At 39.5% G+C, this 18,093-nt stretch overlaps 2 protein-coding genes and 1 long non-coding RNA gene across 3 annotated transcripts; 2 read left to right on the forward strand and 1 right to left on the reverse strand.

Annotated features, from left to right (window-relative positions):
• The first annotated feature begins 2,209 nt into the window (after positions 1 to 2,209).
• Positions 2,210 to 2,934, forward strand: LOC121990532. The gene is made up of 2 exons (XR_006114622.1): positions 2,210 to 2,563; positions 2,649 to 2,934. It is a non-coding gene; the product is annotated as an uncharacterized LOC121990532 (long non-coding RNA).
• A 504-nt stretch (positions 2,935 to 3,438) lies between these two features.
• LOC121990533 (zinc finger protein CONSTANS-LIKE 16-like) lies at positions 3,439 to 5,350 on the forward strand. The gene has a single exon (XM_042544651.1). It carries the CDS (start codon positions 4,205 to 4,207, stop codon positions 5,216 to 5,218), a length of 1,014 nt encoding a protein of 337 aa, XP_042400585.1. The 5' UTR covers positions 3,439 to 4,204; the 3' UTR covers positions 5,219 to 5,350.
• Positions 5,351 to 5,595: 245 nt separating this feature from the next.
• On the reverse strand, positions 5,596 to 7,146 carry LOC121991378 (UDP-glycosyltransferase 73C6-like). Its single transcript, XM_042545386.1, has one exon. The coding sequence runs from the start codon at positions 7,144 to 7,146 to the stop codon at positions 5,596 to 5,598; it is 1,551 nt and encodes a 516-aa protein (XP_042401320.1).
• Positions 7,147 to 18,093: the final 10,947 nt, after the last annotated feature.

Raw genomic sequence — 18,093 nt, forward strand, 5'->3', positions numbered from 1 at the left:
ATATTATGAGCATTATGTGATTCATCAAAAACCTATAAGCTAACATCTTTTTTAGATGTTTCAAGAGTTATCGATACAATGACAAGTCACGCACATATACGAATATGTTTGTCAATTATCACTTCAAATATTAGAACATAAAGAAACATTATTATCTAATTTTTTAAATTCATCAATTAATTTTTCCCCCCTTTTTTAACTAATTTTTAAATTATACGCGTAAGTGTAATTTTAGGAACACGTTTAGTACATGTATTAAGCGATTCTTTAAAAAAAATCTTCAAATGTACATTTAAATCCAAAACTAAAAGAAAGATATTCCATGAAAACAAATTTAGCTAATAATTCTCTTAATTTATTATCTAAATATAAAAATAAACCAGAATTAATACTACCACTAGTTGAAGAAAATTTATATAATTATGTTTAAGAATGATTGAATCTATATTCCGTCGGGTGCTTCGTTTCTACATGTTCTTTCAACGATCCATACCACTGACTTGGAATTTATAGAAAGCATTACAGTGCTTACATTTTGCACGCAATTCTCCCGACGAAAGAGTGACATTTTCAAAAATGTTTAGTAAAAATAGAATACTTTAGAGGAGGATTTTTCCGAACCTTAGAAGTAATTGTATCGATACTTCCTTGTGTTTCGGATTCGGAAGATGCTCGATTTCATCATCGGTGGATTGAATGTTGGGGTCCTCCTCCCGCGGATTCATTATTTGCTTTCCCTTCCGAGCTCGAGATGATGCACCTCCGCGACCTCCTTCCATTGTAATTGAAAATTGAAAACGAAAGCGTGTAGAGATTAGAGAATACGAAAGTGAGATTAAGAGTAGAGAAGATGTGGTTGAAAATGATGAAATAAGCTCTCTATTTATAGAGTTTTGATAGTAACGGACATTAAATCATAGCCATTGATCAAAAAACAGTCAAATGATCCTAACCGTTGAAAAAAATACCTAAAAAACCCTCCCAACGGCTAGCAGTTCCAACGGCTATGAACCGCCGGTTAACCGGCGGTTCAAGCCGTTCAAAAAAAAAAAAAAAAAATTTTGCTGCTGAATCGCCGGTTCAACCCGCCGGTTAACCGGCGGTTCGCTGGTTTTTACACCGAATGAACCGGAACCGGCCCGACAACTTGCCGGGCCAGACCCGGCCCGGGGTCGGGTCTAGGTCAGGCATTACCCCAGTTGCACATCATGTCTCAGATCTAAGATCCTGATCTGTAAGCACCCGATCGGGAATCATGCGGCTGATGAGGTTAGACGGTCACATTTCTTCTCTCCCTAACTATTGACTACTATATCTCATTGACTTCTGACTATCATACCCTCTTAATTTCTGACTACTTAACTTTATCATACATCATCGTTATGCACTGTATAAATAAGCATCATCGATACTTCAAATGAATTGATAAATGAAAAATTAAAAATTTTCATTCATTCTTTTATCCAAGCATGTATTTATTTCTTTCACGAGCTTAATGATATTTTTAAAATATATTTATGCATTTGCTCTGCATGGTTAAAGCATATTCTCATTCACAATATTATTTCGAATTGGATTTTTTTAAAGAAAAATATTTTCGCATCTTTATGTTAAAAAATATTGAAAAATAAAACGTACTTAGTATTAATTTAGCATATATTAATTCCTACGGTTGAAAATTAATATCTCCATTTATTCAAATGGTTTCATTGTCTCAGATGTACCTATATCTAATTAATACGAATATCCCATCCTTTTCATTATTATTATTATTATTTTATAATTTAGATATCTAATTTTTTAAATCGATTAATTTTAGAGATAATTGATCTAATTATACTAACCAGATAAATCAAAGATACATTTAAACAATCAGAGTTATTAAAATTATCATTTTACTAAAAAAAATTCTATACGATGTGCTAAAGCTAAGATTCAATACTTAGATCTCTGATTAACGGTTTAAAAAGCGTAACCGCTGCTCTATTGGCTCGCGACAATTTCATTCCCATTGTTGAATAATGAGTTAATATTATATTAGTAAATAATAATAATAATAAGAAGAACAGTTGGAAACCCCTCGTTTAAACTCCTTTATGGGCACGGATTCGAAGGTATCTTTTTTTCTCGGTCATCGTCAGAACATGTGCACGACTTTTTAAAGAAACAAGTGTCTGAGAAGGTAGATCGCACTACTTTTTTAATGAAACAAGTGTATGAGAAGGTAGATCTAACGACTTTTTAACGAAACTAGTGTATGAGAAGGTAGATCTGGCCAGCAATAGAAGCTGTAATTGCTGCCAACCGACAGTTGTCTCTGTCGAACAGCCGGAGAGAAAGAGACATCTAAACTGGTAGATAATTAATCTATGGATGCGTTTGCGAGAAGCAATTAAACCACAATAATTGTCCAGTTAAAATTGGAGAAAGTAGAGCATACAAACCAGCTCTCCATCTCTGTGTGTTGCAGAAAAGTTAAGATGGATGCACCCAGCGCGCAGGAGATATCGTACATGGAGCACGTCCAGAAGAGACACGAGGAGAAGGGCTGTCTCTATGCCTGGTACGTACGTAGAAGCCAAAAATCATTTAATCGCCTTCTTTTGGTGGCGGTGATTCTTAATTATTCGTATCTTTTCTTTTTTCAGTCTGTTTACCGCCTGTTGCTGCTTTTGCTGCTTCGAGACCTGCGAGTGCTGCCTCGAGTGCCTCTGCTGCTGCTTCTGATCAATTTTAGCCGCTCACGCAGAGCCTGAAGCTCTGTCGATCAATAAATTAAAGGAACATAGTGTGGTAGCTGTTTTGCTGGTTTATTGATTTGGATCCGAACTCTGCTCGAGTTCCCCCGTGTAGTGAGTGCTGGAATTGTTTGTGAATTCTGCTTCAGTTCCTTGTTTGTCAGTAATATAACGTATCCCTCCACGTTAATCAGAATTATGGAATCATAACTTCGTCTCCTTTTGATGAATTTGATGAATTAGGATTTTGACTTGTTTTAGAATTCACACATCTCGACATCGAATGCCCATAATTATACACTGTAGCTAAATGTTTGATTGAAATTAGTCAACTTTCATTAAGATTAATCAGGGGGGATCTTCTGCTGTTCTGAACTAGTGTTAAATTTTGGGTGAACGATACTTCATTTTCAAAGCTTCATGAAATTTTTATTTAAAAAAATAAAATAAAAAGAAACAACAAACAACTGCTCTACTAAACTTTCAATTTCAACTGCTCAAAGAAAATACAAATTAAGTATCCCTTCATAAAATATATAATATGATGCAGATTCAATCTAGTTACTCATATTGTATGGGAGTAGGACTCACACACCACTAACAATCCGCAGATTTGTCATCCACATCTCTATAAATAGCACACCTAAAAGTGATGAGGGTCATGACATCAATTTATTATTCCGTCTTTCTTTTTTTACTATTCTTGTTTTTCCATGATTCATGCTTGACTCAGGAGGGGCCTCGCCTAGATGACTCCTAGCGAGGCTTGGGCCTGACCACACAGACGATCCACAGGTCCAACCACGAGAGAATTCTTTTTTTAAAATTTATTTTATGAATATTTTATCTATTGATCGTATCTGGGTTTAGTAAAGCTGTGTGACATCATTGGCCGTGTCTAATGTTGTTAGTTGCGTGAAAAGTATAAAGCCCGCACCTATTGCTCTAGTTTCATGTTTCTAGACTTTATCTCCCTCGTTAGTCCTGGGACGGACTGACTGAGGCTGGACGTCTTTATTAATATTTTTTTTTGGTACATAATGTTTCTAGATTACATTCTATTACCGCATAAAGTTCGCGAGATACATGCCCTGTTTAATTTCCATGTGGTGCAATATTACAAGGGATGAGGTCCCCGAAGACGAGAACTCCAAATGGGTGGGTTGTCGCTTCCTTCCCTTCTAGGGGTGGGACCGACAAGAAATCTTACCGTTGCACGGATCCCACCAATAGCATTGCCGTTTAGCAGATCCGATACGCCATCTCCACCAATAGCGTTGACATCACCGGAGGCGCATTTGTACGCGGTCCCCTCGTCATTCCGTCCGTGCTGCCTCTGTAGCTTTCTCTTCTCCCTCCCGAGTCCCACTTACCTACCCTTTTAAAAAACTAGGCGCGACTATTTGATTCCAGAGGTCCTCTTTTGGTAGAATCTCTCTCTAGCTAGTTCGCTGGCGCAGCGTCCGATGGGCGCAGTAGCCACCAGGACAGCATGCGCCTGCGGCTGCAAGGCAGACGATGCTTTCCTCTGCCACGCCCAAGATGTCTCCGTGCATTCCAAGAATCCGCTCGATTGCAGTCACTGCCGCATCCGCATAAGCACCGCTTCGTCGTCACCATCCTCGTCGTTGCATATATGGGAGGATGATGATTTGCACGAGCAAGGAAATCCCGAGTGGCTCCACCTCCATGGTTTTATGTGCAAGCCTCGAACCCTTCGACGAGGCCGGAAGCCGAGCAATAGAACTGCCAAAGAAGAGGGTAATCTTAATGTAGTGCCGGCCTTCGAGGAGGACGACATGTCAGCGGAGGAGAACCTCCAATCCACCAAGGTGGTACAGCAGCAACGGATGATTCACTGCGTACCGATCTTCGACCCTGCTGTCCTGGTCGAGTTCTTCTCGCAGCTTCATCCTCAGCTAGAGGCAATCGAAGAGAATGACTCCTCGAGAGCAGAGGTTCAGGTTGTAAAGCACGACCAAATGGCCTCCATGGGTCGCCTTGATTACTGCTTGGACCTCGAGAAGCTTGAGCCGGACATGGAAACCTTGCTCGGAGTTGGATGCGACGGATACGCTAAAAAAGATGAATACAGGGCATCTGCCGACGGCCCAGGTGAGACGACAAGGAGGATGTTACTGAGATTGGACTACGATGCTGTCAGTGACGCATGGTCGTCCAGTAACATCGGGTGCTCTCCGTGGACGGACGGTGAAAGGCCGCAGTTCGAAGACACATGGCGAGACTTTTTCGCGGTACGGTATCAGGTCAATGGAAGAGGAGATCATGAGGGGGTCGGTGGAGTGTACCGGCTGGACCGTCGGGTGGTGGGCGTGGAAGGGAGGGAGGCGCGGGTGTGGAGGTACCGGGAGAAGCGGCGGACAAGGCTGTTCTCCAAGAAGATCCGGTACGAAGTGAGGAAGCGAAACGCGGAGAAGAGGCCAAGGATGAAGGGCCGCTTCGTCGGAGTGCAGAACTAGCAGCGCCGCCAGATTAATTCCTTTATTACCCTGCCGGTGAAATTCCAGTAGTGGAAATTGTATTTTATGATTGATATCCATATGATAAATGTTTAGGCAAGTAACATAGAGGCTAATATTCCTTTAATCTTATCTTTTTGTGGTAATGGTATTGAACGTTCATGTCTCATTTCCAACTGTTCCAGTTTTTTTTTTTTTTTGTGCATTCTCTCAATTACTTCGGTTGTTGCATACTCATTACTCAATACGGTTAAGAAGAAGATTTCATTCCTTCAAATCAAAGTTGCAAATTTTATAGTTTCAAACAATAAATAAAAAAGGCAAAATTATTGAGTTGGGTAATTTCAAAGTGGCATGTTGTAACAATAATCTCTTTCTCAGACACGCGTCACTGTAGCATCTTTGCAATCTGAGTTCGGGTTCGGGTCCGTGTTCGAAACAGTCACTGCAGTATCCAAAACGTGCTGAATCAAGAGCGTCAAGCTCTGGTAAGACGACCCATCTGGTTCCATCGCCCTCTTTGCCTCGATGGCCAGTTGCTTCGCCCTCTGTCTTCTTGCATGCGCCTCTTCTCCTTCATCCATCACCGCCTCAATCGCCAGTTCCACGTCCTCTCGTGAGATCAAGCCCTCGCTCTCCCTCAATACTGAAGGCGTTTTCATTTGGGGCTTCAGCGCCACGCCGGTCTGCAGAACCTTCACCACCAAATTCTCGTTCAGAAACTGGTCCGTTAGGTGTGGCCACGTGATCATGGGAACTCCGAGGGACACCGCCTCCAGCGTCGAGTTCCAGCCGGAGTGCGTTAGGAATGCCCCCACGGAGGGGTGCGAAAGTATCGTCACCTGCGGCGCCCACCCCTTCAGTATCAGCCCCCTGGACCTCGTTCGCTCCTCCAACTCCGGCAGCCATTTCTCCACCTCCGGCGTTATGTCCCACTGCTTGATCACAAAAATGAACGGCCGGTTGGACGCCTCCAACCCAGTTCCGATCTCCAAGGTATGTGAGGGGCTATTCGAGACGATCGTCCCGAAGCTGACATAGATGACGGAAGCAGTGTCCTTGGCGTCGAGCCAATTGGAAATCCGCTGCGCCTCTTCGGCTATAGTCTTGTCGCCGCGAAAGATTGCGTCTTCGGGTTTCTTGTTGGAGAGGCTCACCGGTCCGATATGCCATATCGTCTTGCCGAGAGCCCTCTGGTAGAGGTCGAGGAAGGGAGACTCCAACTCACGGAAGGTGTTGATGATATGCCCATCAGCCGTGGCTTCGGCCTCCGTTTTCTGTTCTAGAAATTTCTCCCACCCGGGGTAGTCAAAGAACCTCAAAGCCTGCACTCTGACCACCTCTATTTTCTGAGGCAAGCCGGGGACGAAGAAGGGCTGGAAGAAGTCGCCGGGAACATCTCCGGAGGATGCGTATTCGTGAACATTGTGGCTGCAAAGGAGGAAGAAACAGGAGGGCCCGTGGAAAATAAAGCGGAGCAGGCCTAGCTCGCGCGCGACATCCCTCGTCCAGGGATTGCTCGAGTCAGAGACGAGGCACGTTGGCTTGGGCCACTGCTGGCGAAGGTAGGCAACCAATGGCTCTGTCAGCATGCTCGCCGCCAGGAAGAACTTATCTATCTTCTCGGTTTCCATGACGAGGTCAACGTTCTCGGAGCCCTCCGGCAGACCGACCTCGGCGCAGGGGAATTGGAGTTCAGCAAGGCGGATGACGAGGCCATCAGCGTTGGCGCGGTCGACGAAGGACTTGATTCGGGCAGTGTTGACTGGAGTAGTGACGATGGTGACGAGGACCCCGCGGGCGGCGAGGAGACGGCCAAAGTCGACCATGGGGATCATGTGCCCCTGAGCGAAGAGCGGCACCAGCACGAAGTGAGGCTTCTCTTGCCCGCTGCTGGGCTCGATGATGTTGATCATCTTCTTGGTCATTTTCTTGAGAATTGAACCTGCGTCGTGATTGAATTGCACTGCCGACTAGGTATATATATCCCTCCCTCCAACGACTCAATGAAATCGAACACGACAGAACATTTTCTCTCGTATTGTATTATTAACAATTTATTAAAAAAAAAGTTTACATTGTAAATATAGCATATAATTATATTTTTTTAATGGGAATTATGATTGTTCTAATTGTAATATTAATTACATATTATTTTATGATTGAAAATTAATTATGGCTAATATTTATATTACTATTTTTGTTGTAATAAACTATTTTATTCAAAGAATTAATGGGGTCTTTTTATCGAGGTTCTAGAAGGCTAAATAATATGACAACTGCTGAGGTCAAAAATAATTTCGAGTTCAATCATAACAAAATAAGAGACATATTATAGTAACTAGAAGAATGCCGTCTATATATATCATCTTTTTTTTCAAACCCTTCCTATGTTGAAATACAATATATTACCGAAGATTTTTAAGGAACTTAATTAAATTTTAAAAATTACATAGAATTTAAATTTAACTTACAGTTGAGCTGACCTGAACAGATGATTTTATACTACCAACAAAGGTTGGTGTTTATCCAAGTGTCAATCTCAAAGTGACTGAGTGAGCAGAGCGTCCCAGCAAAGAGGCCTGTCGAACGAGGCAGACAGGTCGAGCAGGAGAGGCCGGTTGGGTCGAGCAGACAGACCGAGCGGCAGATGGGACGATCGAAGCAGACAGGTCAGACTGTCAGAGAGGTTGGTCGGGTCGAGCAGACAGACCGAGTGAAGTAGACAGGTCGAGTTGTCAGAGAGGTCGGCCGGGTCGAGCAGACAGACCGAGTGAATCACCCGAACGGGCAGAGAAGTCTGTCGGTCTGACAAAGAGACCGACCAGGCGAGCTAGCCGAGGCCTGCGAGTCGCAGTTTCCTTGAAATAGATTCGCTCACCTCCGACTGTGCTTCGAGACTTACAAGGGTCGTCTGTTTCCCAGGATACAACGGTCGACCGTGAATCCGACCAAGCACTAGTGGTCACGGCGAGCTGAGTGGTACCCAAATACTACCACGGGCACTCCGCCAAGCAGGAGATGCACGACAGAGGAGGAGGAAGAAAAATGGAAAGACTTTGCTTTGCTCGTTGTGTGTCTCCTCTGTCTATGATCGAAACCTCCTTATATGGGAGCTTGGATCAATGACCAGAGCTAATAATCTTAATAGTCATTATTAGCCGAGCAGGAAAACGGTGGCACGGTTTCGCTCATTATTACTCGACCGGTTTTATTCTGCATTAATCTCGAATTTATTGCATTCGTTTCACAGCAACAAAAGATCTACGTGGCAAAATGTTGGTTGTTCTACTTTGACAAATTTTGTCCTGACCGATCCGACATTCATGTGTGTAGATCAAGCTCGCACACAAATCAACTTAGTTCAGTGCAATTTGGGCTTCGAGACTTACAAGGGTCGTCTGTTTCCCAGGATACAACGGTCGACCGTGAATCCGACCAAGCACTAGTGGTCACGGCGAGCTGAGTGGTACCCAAATACTACCACGGGCACTCCGCCAAGCAGGAGATGCACGACAGAGGAGGAGGAAGAAAAATGGAAAGACTTTGCTTTGCTCGTTGTGTGTCTCCTCTGTCTATGATCGAAACCTCCTTATATGGGAGCTTGGATCAATGACCAGAGCTAATAATCTTAATAGTCATTATTAGCCGAGCAGGAAAACGGTGGCACGGTTTCGCTCATTATTACTCGACCGATTTTATTCTGCATTAATCTCGAATTTATTGCATTCGTTTCACAGCAACAAAAGATCTACGTGGCAAAATGTTGGTTGTTCTACTTTGACAAATTTTGTCCTGACCGATCCGACATTCATGTGTGTAGATCAAGCTCGCACACAAATCAACTTAGTTCAGTGCAATTTGGGCTTTGAATTTGCACCCCTTTTGTACATAGGCATGAGAGAGAATCTCTCCTCATGCATTTGTTCATATTCTCAATATAAATCAACAAAAATATCTTGAAACTTTCAATATGGGACTAAAGTCTCATTCACAATAGAACATCTTTCCTCTTCCATTTATTCTCCATTCACTTATTTAACATTGTATATATGAATTTTTTAGTTGTCAAATGTTAATAGATGAAAACGTTCTTGCTTGAAATGTGAATGGAAATAATATAACTGGATGGAAATGTCTACCATATGTACAGGAATTTAGTCCCGTATCCAAGAATTTAGGGGTTATATGATTGATTTATATTAAATCATAATCAATAAAGATTGTGAATATATATGAGGTGAGTACAAATTTAGTGTTCAAATTGTACTGAACTAAGATAATGTGTGTGAGAGCACTATTTGCATACATTGAATGTTAAACCGACCGAAGCAAATTTTTTTCAAACAAATCAACTAATATTTTACCATTTGAATCCTCTTTTTACTACTGATCAAGTATGCAACAAATGTATTAATGTCTCAATTTGAAAAAAGTCAACTGTTAATGGCAATCAAATTCATAACCACCCTTACAAAAGAATACGACAATTGTCATTATATCTCAAACATTGAATAATTTTTACTCTATCATTTAATACAGCTGAGAGTCGGAGTTCCTATAAAGAGGTTTGACTAATAGCAAATAAAGGTGTAGACACGTAAGAAAAAGTGACACAGAATTCTTTCGCTTTCATTCCCTTGTCTTTTTCTTTATCATGGACTCCGTTTGACAATTCTATCCGTGATAGTATTTAGATACACATTCGGTTCACAATGAACCATTAGGAAATAAACATCCAACATGATTTTAAAATATTATTGGAGGGAACGAATATATTTTAAGGAAAGTGTGTCAAACGCATATCTCGATATCTTTTTCTCTTGACTTGGCTCTCAAGTAATAACAATCCATTCAAACTCGGCTGATTCGATTACCGGACAATACAATAATATCTCAGTATCTACTTGGGAGCACTTAATGTTTAACTAAGTTGGCACTCAACCCAGCTCGACTCAATAGTTTGACCGACTCTGCAACTCAACGACTTAGCCAATTTAGTATTCGGCACTCAAGACCTCAGGTACTCGACAACTCAACCACTCGGCAGAGCTCAACAACTTGATCAACTCAACTAAGCTCGGTCATTCCAGATCGTCTAACCAAATCAGCCAATCAATCTGATAGATAAATCTGATTTCGAATGTAATTATCTCTGACTATTTCAATATAACTACCGCATATTTCCGTTAGTATTGTTGAATGCATTCAACACTATTTCCTCAATGATTGCCACTAATTGTTCAAGAGAAAAAACGGATGATTAAATTCTCATTCCACGTACATAAACATAGTAAATACTCATTTTAAATATATCTTTTTTTAAACAGATCTCTTTTTTTTTTTTTTAATTAGGGGATGAATCCCTCATAATTACGGTTGGATTATAATCGCAATCCAGCCATAATTGGTTGTGATCCCTTCCTGGATTCACCGCCCTCTACATGTTATAGTTTGGTTCAGATAGGACGGCCGGAGGCTGCCCGGAGGTTGCCAACCTAGCCTCCGAGCGGCCTCCGACTGCCCTCTCCGAACTAAACTATAACCTGAAGAGGGCGATGAATCCAGGAAGAGATCGTAACTAATTGCGGCCAAATTACGACCACGATATGACCGTAATTATGAGTAGTTCATCCCCTGATCCACAAAAAACAGGAGACCAAGAGATCTGCTTTACTCATGGACGTAGTGCCCGGCTTGGGCATTCGACAAATCAAGCGGGCTACGATCCAAAGATGTCGCTCACACCCGATACGAGATATGGAAAAGAAATGAACGAATTAGGTTACCGTTGTCGTGCACTGACTGGCGACTGTCGCCGTATAGTTTGTTTTTCCCGATATCATGTACTGGTCTCTAGTTAATTACTATTTTTTTCCAAGTTATTTATGTGGTCAATAAATAATTTTTTATTGAACCATATTTTTTATTTTATCTCTATTAATTGATTAATTTTTTTATTAGTCAAATCGATTTTACTCTGTGCCAAAATATCGAAATTTTGAAAAAAAATAATCAACTAAAATTTTTTCCCCCGATTTTGATGTAACCATACAATTTTGATTGGATTTCTTTTATTTTCGCATCAACTTGGTTTTATTTGTTGTTCAGTTATTCGTGAGCAAAATTTGTTCTGTCATCATGAGTGATCGCACAGATGATTCACTTCAATCAATTAGTGTCCGATTGGATAAAAAAAAATTTCATATTGGGGATATGTTATGAAAAACTTCTTGCAGGGAAAATCTACATGGGATATATTTCAAGTGTGCGAGTTCAACCTACGGATAACAACGTTGATGATTATGTAAAGTCGTTGAATGTTTGGGAGACCGATAATACGAAGATTATTACGTGAATCAATAATTCTATTTCACACTCCATTGGTGCTCAGTTTGTCAAATACGAGACAACCAAAGAGGTTTGAGATCATCTAGCAAGATTATACACACAGTTTAACTTTGTCAAACAATATTAATTGGAAGTAGATATCCACGTAGTTCGGCAGAAAGATATGGGCATTCAAGATTTTTATTTTACTATGTCAGAACTATGGGACCAATTGGCACTCACAGAATCCTCAAAATTGCGAGCATTCCCAGCTTTTGTCACTCATAGAAAAGAACAATGTTTGGTCCAATTCTTGATAGCTCTTCGTGATTACTATGAAGGATTGCGCAGAATAATTTTGCATCATAGTCTTCTTCCTTCCGTTGATTCAGTAGTATATGAATTGCTAGCTGAGGAGATTTGCCTTGAGCCTCAAGTTGATAAGAGGACTATTGCACCATCTACGTCATCTATTTTTGCAGCACCACAGCGGCCTATACATTATAATCAAAATAGGTCGACTTCAAAGGTTTCTAGTGATGAGTGTGCTTATTGCAAAGAAAAGGGACATTGGAAGTCTCAATGTGCATTATTATTGAACAAACGTAAACTACTGCAGCAGAAACAACCACCGCAACAACAGTATTAGTAGCAACGACCTTAATAGCCACCATTGCTATATCAAAATGCTTCATGGAAATATAGTAATTAACTACAACAATTGTCATATAGACTACCTCATTCTAGTAATATAGTGGTTGCTTCCTCTTTAGATCCGCATATGCTTGAGCAGTTTCAATAATTTCTTGCTTCATAGCCCTCTGTTATGTCTGCTACTTCTCATATAGATTTGTCATCCTCTGGTACATTAGGTATATCTTTCTCCTTGTGGATCTTAGATTATAGAATCTCTTATCATATGTCACCTGACTTGTCATTGCTGGAGCAACGGACCGACAAAAGGGGAGGGGTGAATTCCCTGAAATAAAAAAAAAATACCCTCCTCATTCTTTCAACTCTAAAAATGCAACAACAATAAAATAACAGAACTAAAGAAGACTCAGCAGTTAACTTGGTTACAACCTGGGTGGTTGTTAATCCAAGGCGGTTAAACAGCTCGCTAAGAATTTCCTTTTTTGAAGGCAGAGAAGTCTTTTACACACTGAAAGCTCTAAGAGTTGCTAGGAAGTTAGTACAAGAGTTAATTCATTATTTCCTAACTTCATGGGCCTTTTTATAGCTCCTGGAAATTCTATCTAAAAGCTTAAGGGCGCCTCCCAAGGAGTGGAGGGCGCCTCCAAGACAAGATGAGTGGATAAACTTTTATCCACTTATAAACTATCAAGTTGATTGGGTTGAGGGTGCCCTCAATGGTATTAAGGGTGCCTCCAAGACATAGAGGGTGCCCTCCCGCCTGAAGAAGGCAGAGGCGCCCTCAACACTGCATTGAGGGCGCCTTCAGCTTGCTTTTCCAACTCCTTTAAACCTTTGGAAGCTCCGATCGCTTGGGTGATTGCGGCCAACCAAAATAGGGCTCACCCGAACTCAATTTTTCTGCCTTCTCCTCGAGCAGGCTTCTACTCCGGCTTCTCGTTCCTCGAACGTTGTGTAAGTTCTTCTCGTCTACCGGTGTACTCTTCCGCAACTCTTTCGTCCCTCAAACACACCGAGCCCGTCGGCTCCCTTTCCGTGTCGTCCTTCTCGCCAGTTGTGTCTTCCGCTCAACTTCCTGCGTTCCTAATCTCTTGCACACTTAGACACAGGGATTAAAACAACACAGGTTGATCACATCAAAACAACTACGGGGTCCAACAGTCATCTTTTATCTCTTTATCTTCTAATTCATCTTTATCAGTTGTGACTGCTGATGGCACTCTGATGCTATTAATAGGTGTTGGTTCTGTTATGATATTTTGTTTGTCTCTTTCTGATGTTTATTATATTCCTAGTCTTACAATTAATCTTGTTTCTATTAATCAATTGTTTGAGTCTGGATAGTTAATTTTTTCTTCTTCATCCAATTGTTATATGCAGGACTCATGATCTCAGAAGGTGATTGAGATAAGTTGTAGGCAAGGGGGACTCTATGTCTTGGATAAGCTTCAAATAACAGATGTTATAACTTCTAGTATCGATTTGTCATCTTTTCAATTGAGTCGTTCTTCTTTTGATTTTTATTTGTGGCATACTTGTCTATGTCATGTTTTAGGATCTCGTTTATAATTTTTAACTTCGTTTGAAGTATTAAGAACTTTAAAAAGTCATTGATACAATGTTTAAGATGGGCCCCTTTGAGGGGGGGGGGGGTTAAAATTCAGAAGGCTGGCTGATATGAAAGTCAAAGTCAAAGTTAAGGGATAGTCAACATCATTTAGAACAAGAGGAGGCCCAACCAAACCTCCAAGATGAATGGATTGTGAGTGTTAAACCAAAGGCTCACCTGATCGGGCCCTCCGATTAGACTGAACTCCAAATATGATCTCACAATCAACGATGAAATACGATGGAGTATGAAGTCAAATAACAATTATCTCGACCAAGTGCCCCAGCCAATTGGACGTATGGTCCGATCGGACATACTAGACATCTGGCCACAAATAGTTCAAGTAAAGAAGTCGAGTCGCCAATCACACTTATAAACATTGACAGGGTATTCCTAAAAAATTATAGTCGATCAGATTATATTAGTAATTTAATCAGTTGGTCAAAGCAGTCTATGGTGGGCCCCATAGCCCAACAAACTATTATGCTTTTTTTACCTTTTATGCCATAGAGGACAGAGGATATTCTGCAGACAAATCGTACTTTAGAAGCTTAAGCTTGTCCAATCATAGGGATTTACGGTCTTATTTTAGGAAAGATATCAAGGTCACTTTATGACTTGCTCTTTTTTAGAAATGCTTTGTAATTCATACATAGACATAACGGTGATATTATAAAAGAGAGTCTTCACCTAGAGGCGAAGGTATGCGATGCTACATTTTTCTACATGCATATTGCTATAGTCTTTTCACTATTCCTCTCCAAAATTCGATCACTGACTTGAGCGTCGGAAGGCCAATACCAATGACACATCCTTAGCCTGGCGTTAACACTTTTTGTGACACATAGGACAGTGAGAAGTTTTTATCCAGTCAACATCAAAGAGGAATTGGCAGCTAGCCATCTTCCCATCTTTCGGACAGGATCAGTCATGATATTTTTTATTCTAATAGTTGTAAACTGACAAAATTTTCTACATTACCTTTTAATAAAAGTCTATCTTATTTATTTTGATATATGGGGGCCTTCTCCTGTTACTACAAAAAGGAGATTAATATATTATGTTTCTTTTATTGATAATTGCACTCATTATACTTGGGTTTATTTTATGAAACACAAATCTGATTATCTTACTATCTTCAATAACTTTAAAGCTCTTGTCAAAACTCAATATTCGGCTGTTATCAAGTGTTTTTGTTATGATTTTGGAGGCGAGTATACTTCCAATATTTTCTCTCATTTACTTGCATCAGAAGATACTATATATCAAACCTCGTGTCGAGAAACATCTGAACAGAATGGTATTGCAGAGAGAAAGCAAAAACATCTTGTTGAGATTACCTGTTCATTTTTATTGTCTACAAATATTTTTAGTTTTTTTTTTGGAGAAGCAGTTCTTACTTCTACTCATGTAATTAATAGGATTCCAACTTCTTACAATTCAAGTTTGTCTCATTTTCAAAAATTGTATGGTTATGCTCTTGATTATTCCTCTTTACGTGTTTTTAATTGTACCTATTTTGTTCTCCAACCACATGTTGAGCGTGATAAGTTATCCTCTAAGTCTGCTTTGTGTGTCTTCCTTAATTATAGTGTTGGTCAAAAGGGATATCATTGTTTTGATCCAGTTAGTAAAAAATTATATGTCTCTCGTCATGTTATGTTTCTTAAAGATATTCCTTTCTTCTCCATACATCTTCTATTACATAACATGACTCATGCAGATCTTATTCGCATTGATCCCTTCAGTACCGACATCGACGAAGCCTCCCTAATGACTATTCTTCCACATGACAGTTTCACTGAATCTGGTATTCTCAAGACATCTCCTCCACCTCCCCCTACTGTGACTATCCCATCACCTCGTGAGATTACAGAAAATTCTACTCGTCGGTCTACACATCCTCGTAAGTCTACTTAACTACCTGATTTTACTTATTCTTGTTATTCTAATTCCTTTGCTTCTTTTATTATCTCTATTCATCAACTTTCAAAGTCATTGTCCTATAGAGAAGTTATTGGTAACTCTCTTTGGCAAAATGCTATGTACGAGGAATTAACTACTCTATATCATACTCATACTTGGGATTTGGTACCACTACCATTAGAGAAACATGTCATTGGTTCTTGTTGGATTTATAAGATCAAAACTCAATCTGATGGTTCTGTTGAATGGTACAAATCCCGTCTTGTTGCTAAAGATTACTCTCAAGAGTATGACATGGATTATGAGGAAACTGTTAGTACCCCAAGGTAGTTTTGATGTGATCAACCAAGTCAGGTTAGGTTCTATTGGTATTTAACCCCTGTGTCTAAGTGTGTAGGAACTTAGAAGCACAAGAAGTCGAGTGAAAAACGCACCTAGCGAGAAGGACGGCACGGATGAGAATTGACGGGCACGATGCGTCCGAGGGATGAGGTGTTGCGGAAGAGTATACGGGCAGATGAAAAGGAGGCGCTCGACGTTTCTGAGAGATGAGAAGCCAGAGCATTTCCTTATTATATATATTAAATATTTAAAGTTCGTGAAATAAGATGTGCAGATCTGAATATAGAGCCAAAACACAACAGTGCCTTAAAGGCAAAAATGGACGAACGAGATTCTGAATCTTCTCTTGATGGCGATGAAACGACACTCATGGTAAGAAAATTTTAAAAGTTATTTAAAATTGATAAATTTAATCAAGTGCAGGGTAATAGAAGGAAAAGAAAGATAAGATGCTACCACTGCAATGAAGAAGGGCACATGAAAGACAATTGCCCTAAATTGAAGAGTAAGGACAAGAACAAGGACAAGGAGAAGAACAAGAAGTCAACCTAGACCAAGTATAATCTAAAAGTGACGTGGGATGAAACATCATCTGAATCGGAGATAGAAGCTCTCGCCAGACTTGCTCTAGTCGCAAGTCACCAAGAAGACGAAGACGAAGCAAGCTCGTCTGAAATGAGCATCGAGAGCATCGATGAAGGGGGAGTGGCGTCGGAAGAAAGTAGCACTTCAGGGGGAGTTTCAGATTACGGGATCGACAAGGTAAGTCAGGTACGGTCTTTTTCTCCTGACAAATTATTTCAGTTTGTAAAAATGTTATCAAAAATTACTGTAATTTAGAAAAAGAAAATAAAGAATTAAAATCAACCTTAACTATATCTTGTCGATTAGAAGATCTCGACAAAATAAAAATAGAAAATAAAAAATTAAAAATAAAAATAAAATATTTGAAGGAACGTGTATGCTCATATGTTCAAAATATTAGAAGATATAATGGTTTAAATTGACATTTTAAATACCATAAGAGCCAAATTAGGAAAATATCATAGAAATATATTTCTACAAAATTTTTTATTAATTCTGTAGGAAGGAATCTATTTTGGGTTCCAAAATCATATTTAGATTAATTATTTTTTTTTGCTTTCAGAGATAAAATTAAATATTTACTTTCATTAAAAGATTTTGTCTAGAAGTGGTTATTGCTCCTATATCCAAGAAGGCCTAGTGTCTCGTCACAGCCTGAAAGTCAATTATTAAAATAAGTATTTAATTGACTAACTGTTAAATATTTAGTTGTTATAAAAGTACTTTTAATTGTTTGTTAAAAATTTTGTTATAAATTAATTAGAAGTTAATTTTTTCGAGGAAAATAACTTTATCACTTATCTATAAGGAAAATTTAAAATTTTCTAAATGTTAAAATTTTTTAATTATTAATAAAAAAATTAATATGGAAAAGACTTTATTTCTATTTAAAAATAATTTTAACTTCATTTGAAATTTTTTTATGCCTTATATATGTTAAATTTAAAAAAAAAATCCAGATTTTTTAAAGTTTAAACTTTAATATTTTTATGTAATTTTCCCTTAGACTTTTATTTTTTCAAATAACATTTTTAAAGTACCCCATTTTTAATGTGATCAAAAGGAGAAGTGGTGAAGATTAAGTCCAGGGAGAGTGTAGTACAATTTAATTTTTGTACTTGCTAATTTACTTGTAGATTTTATAATTGTTATTTTTATAACTATTACTTTTGAGGTTTACCCTAACTTAACTTAGGGTTGCTCACATTAAAAAGGAAAAAATTGTTAGTACCCCAAGGTAGTTTTGATGTAATTAACCAAGTCAGGTTAGGTCCTATTAGTATTTAACTTCTGTGTCTAAGTGTGCAGGAACTTAGAAGCACAGGAAGTTGAGCGAAAGACGCAGCTAGCAAGAAGGATGGCACGGATGAGAGACGACGGGCTCGGTGCGTCCGAGGGACAAGGTGCTGCGGAAGAGTACACGGGCGAA

This window comes from Zingiber officinale, chromosome 6B (genome assembly GCF_018446385.1).
Source record: "Zingiber officinale cultivar Zhangliang chromosome 6B, Zo_v1.1, whole genome shotgun sequence".
Lineage (NCBI taxonomy): Eukaryota > Viridiplantae > Streptophyta > Magnoliopsida > Zingiberales > Zingiberaceae > Zingiber > Zingiber officinale.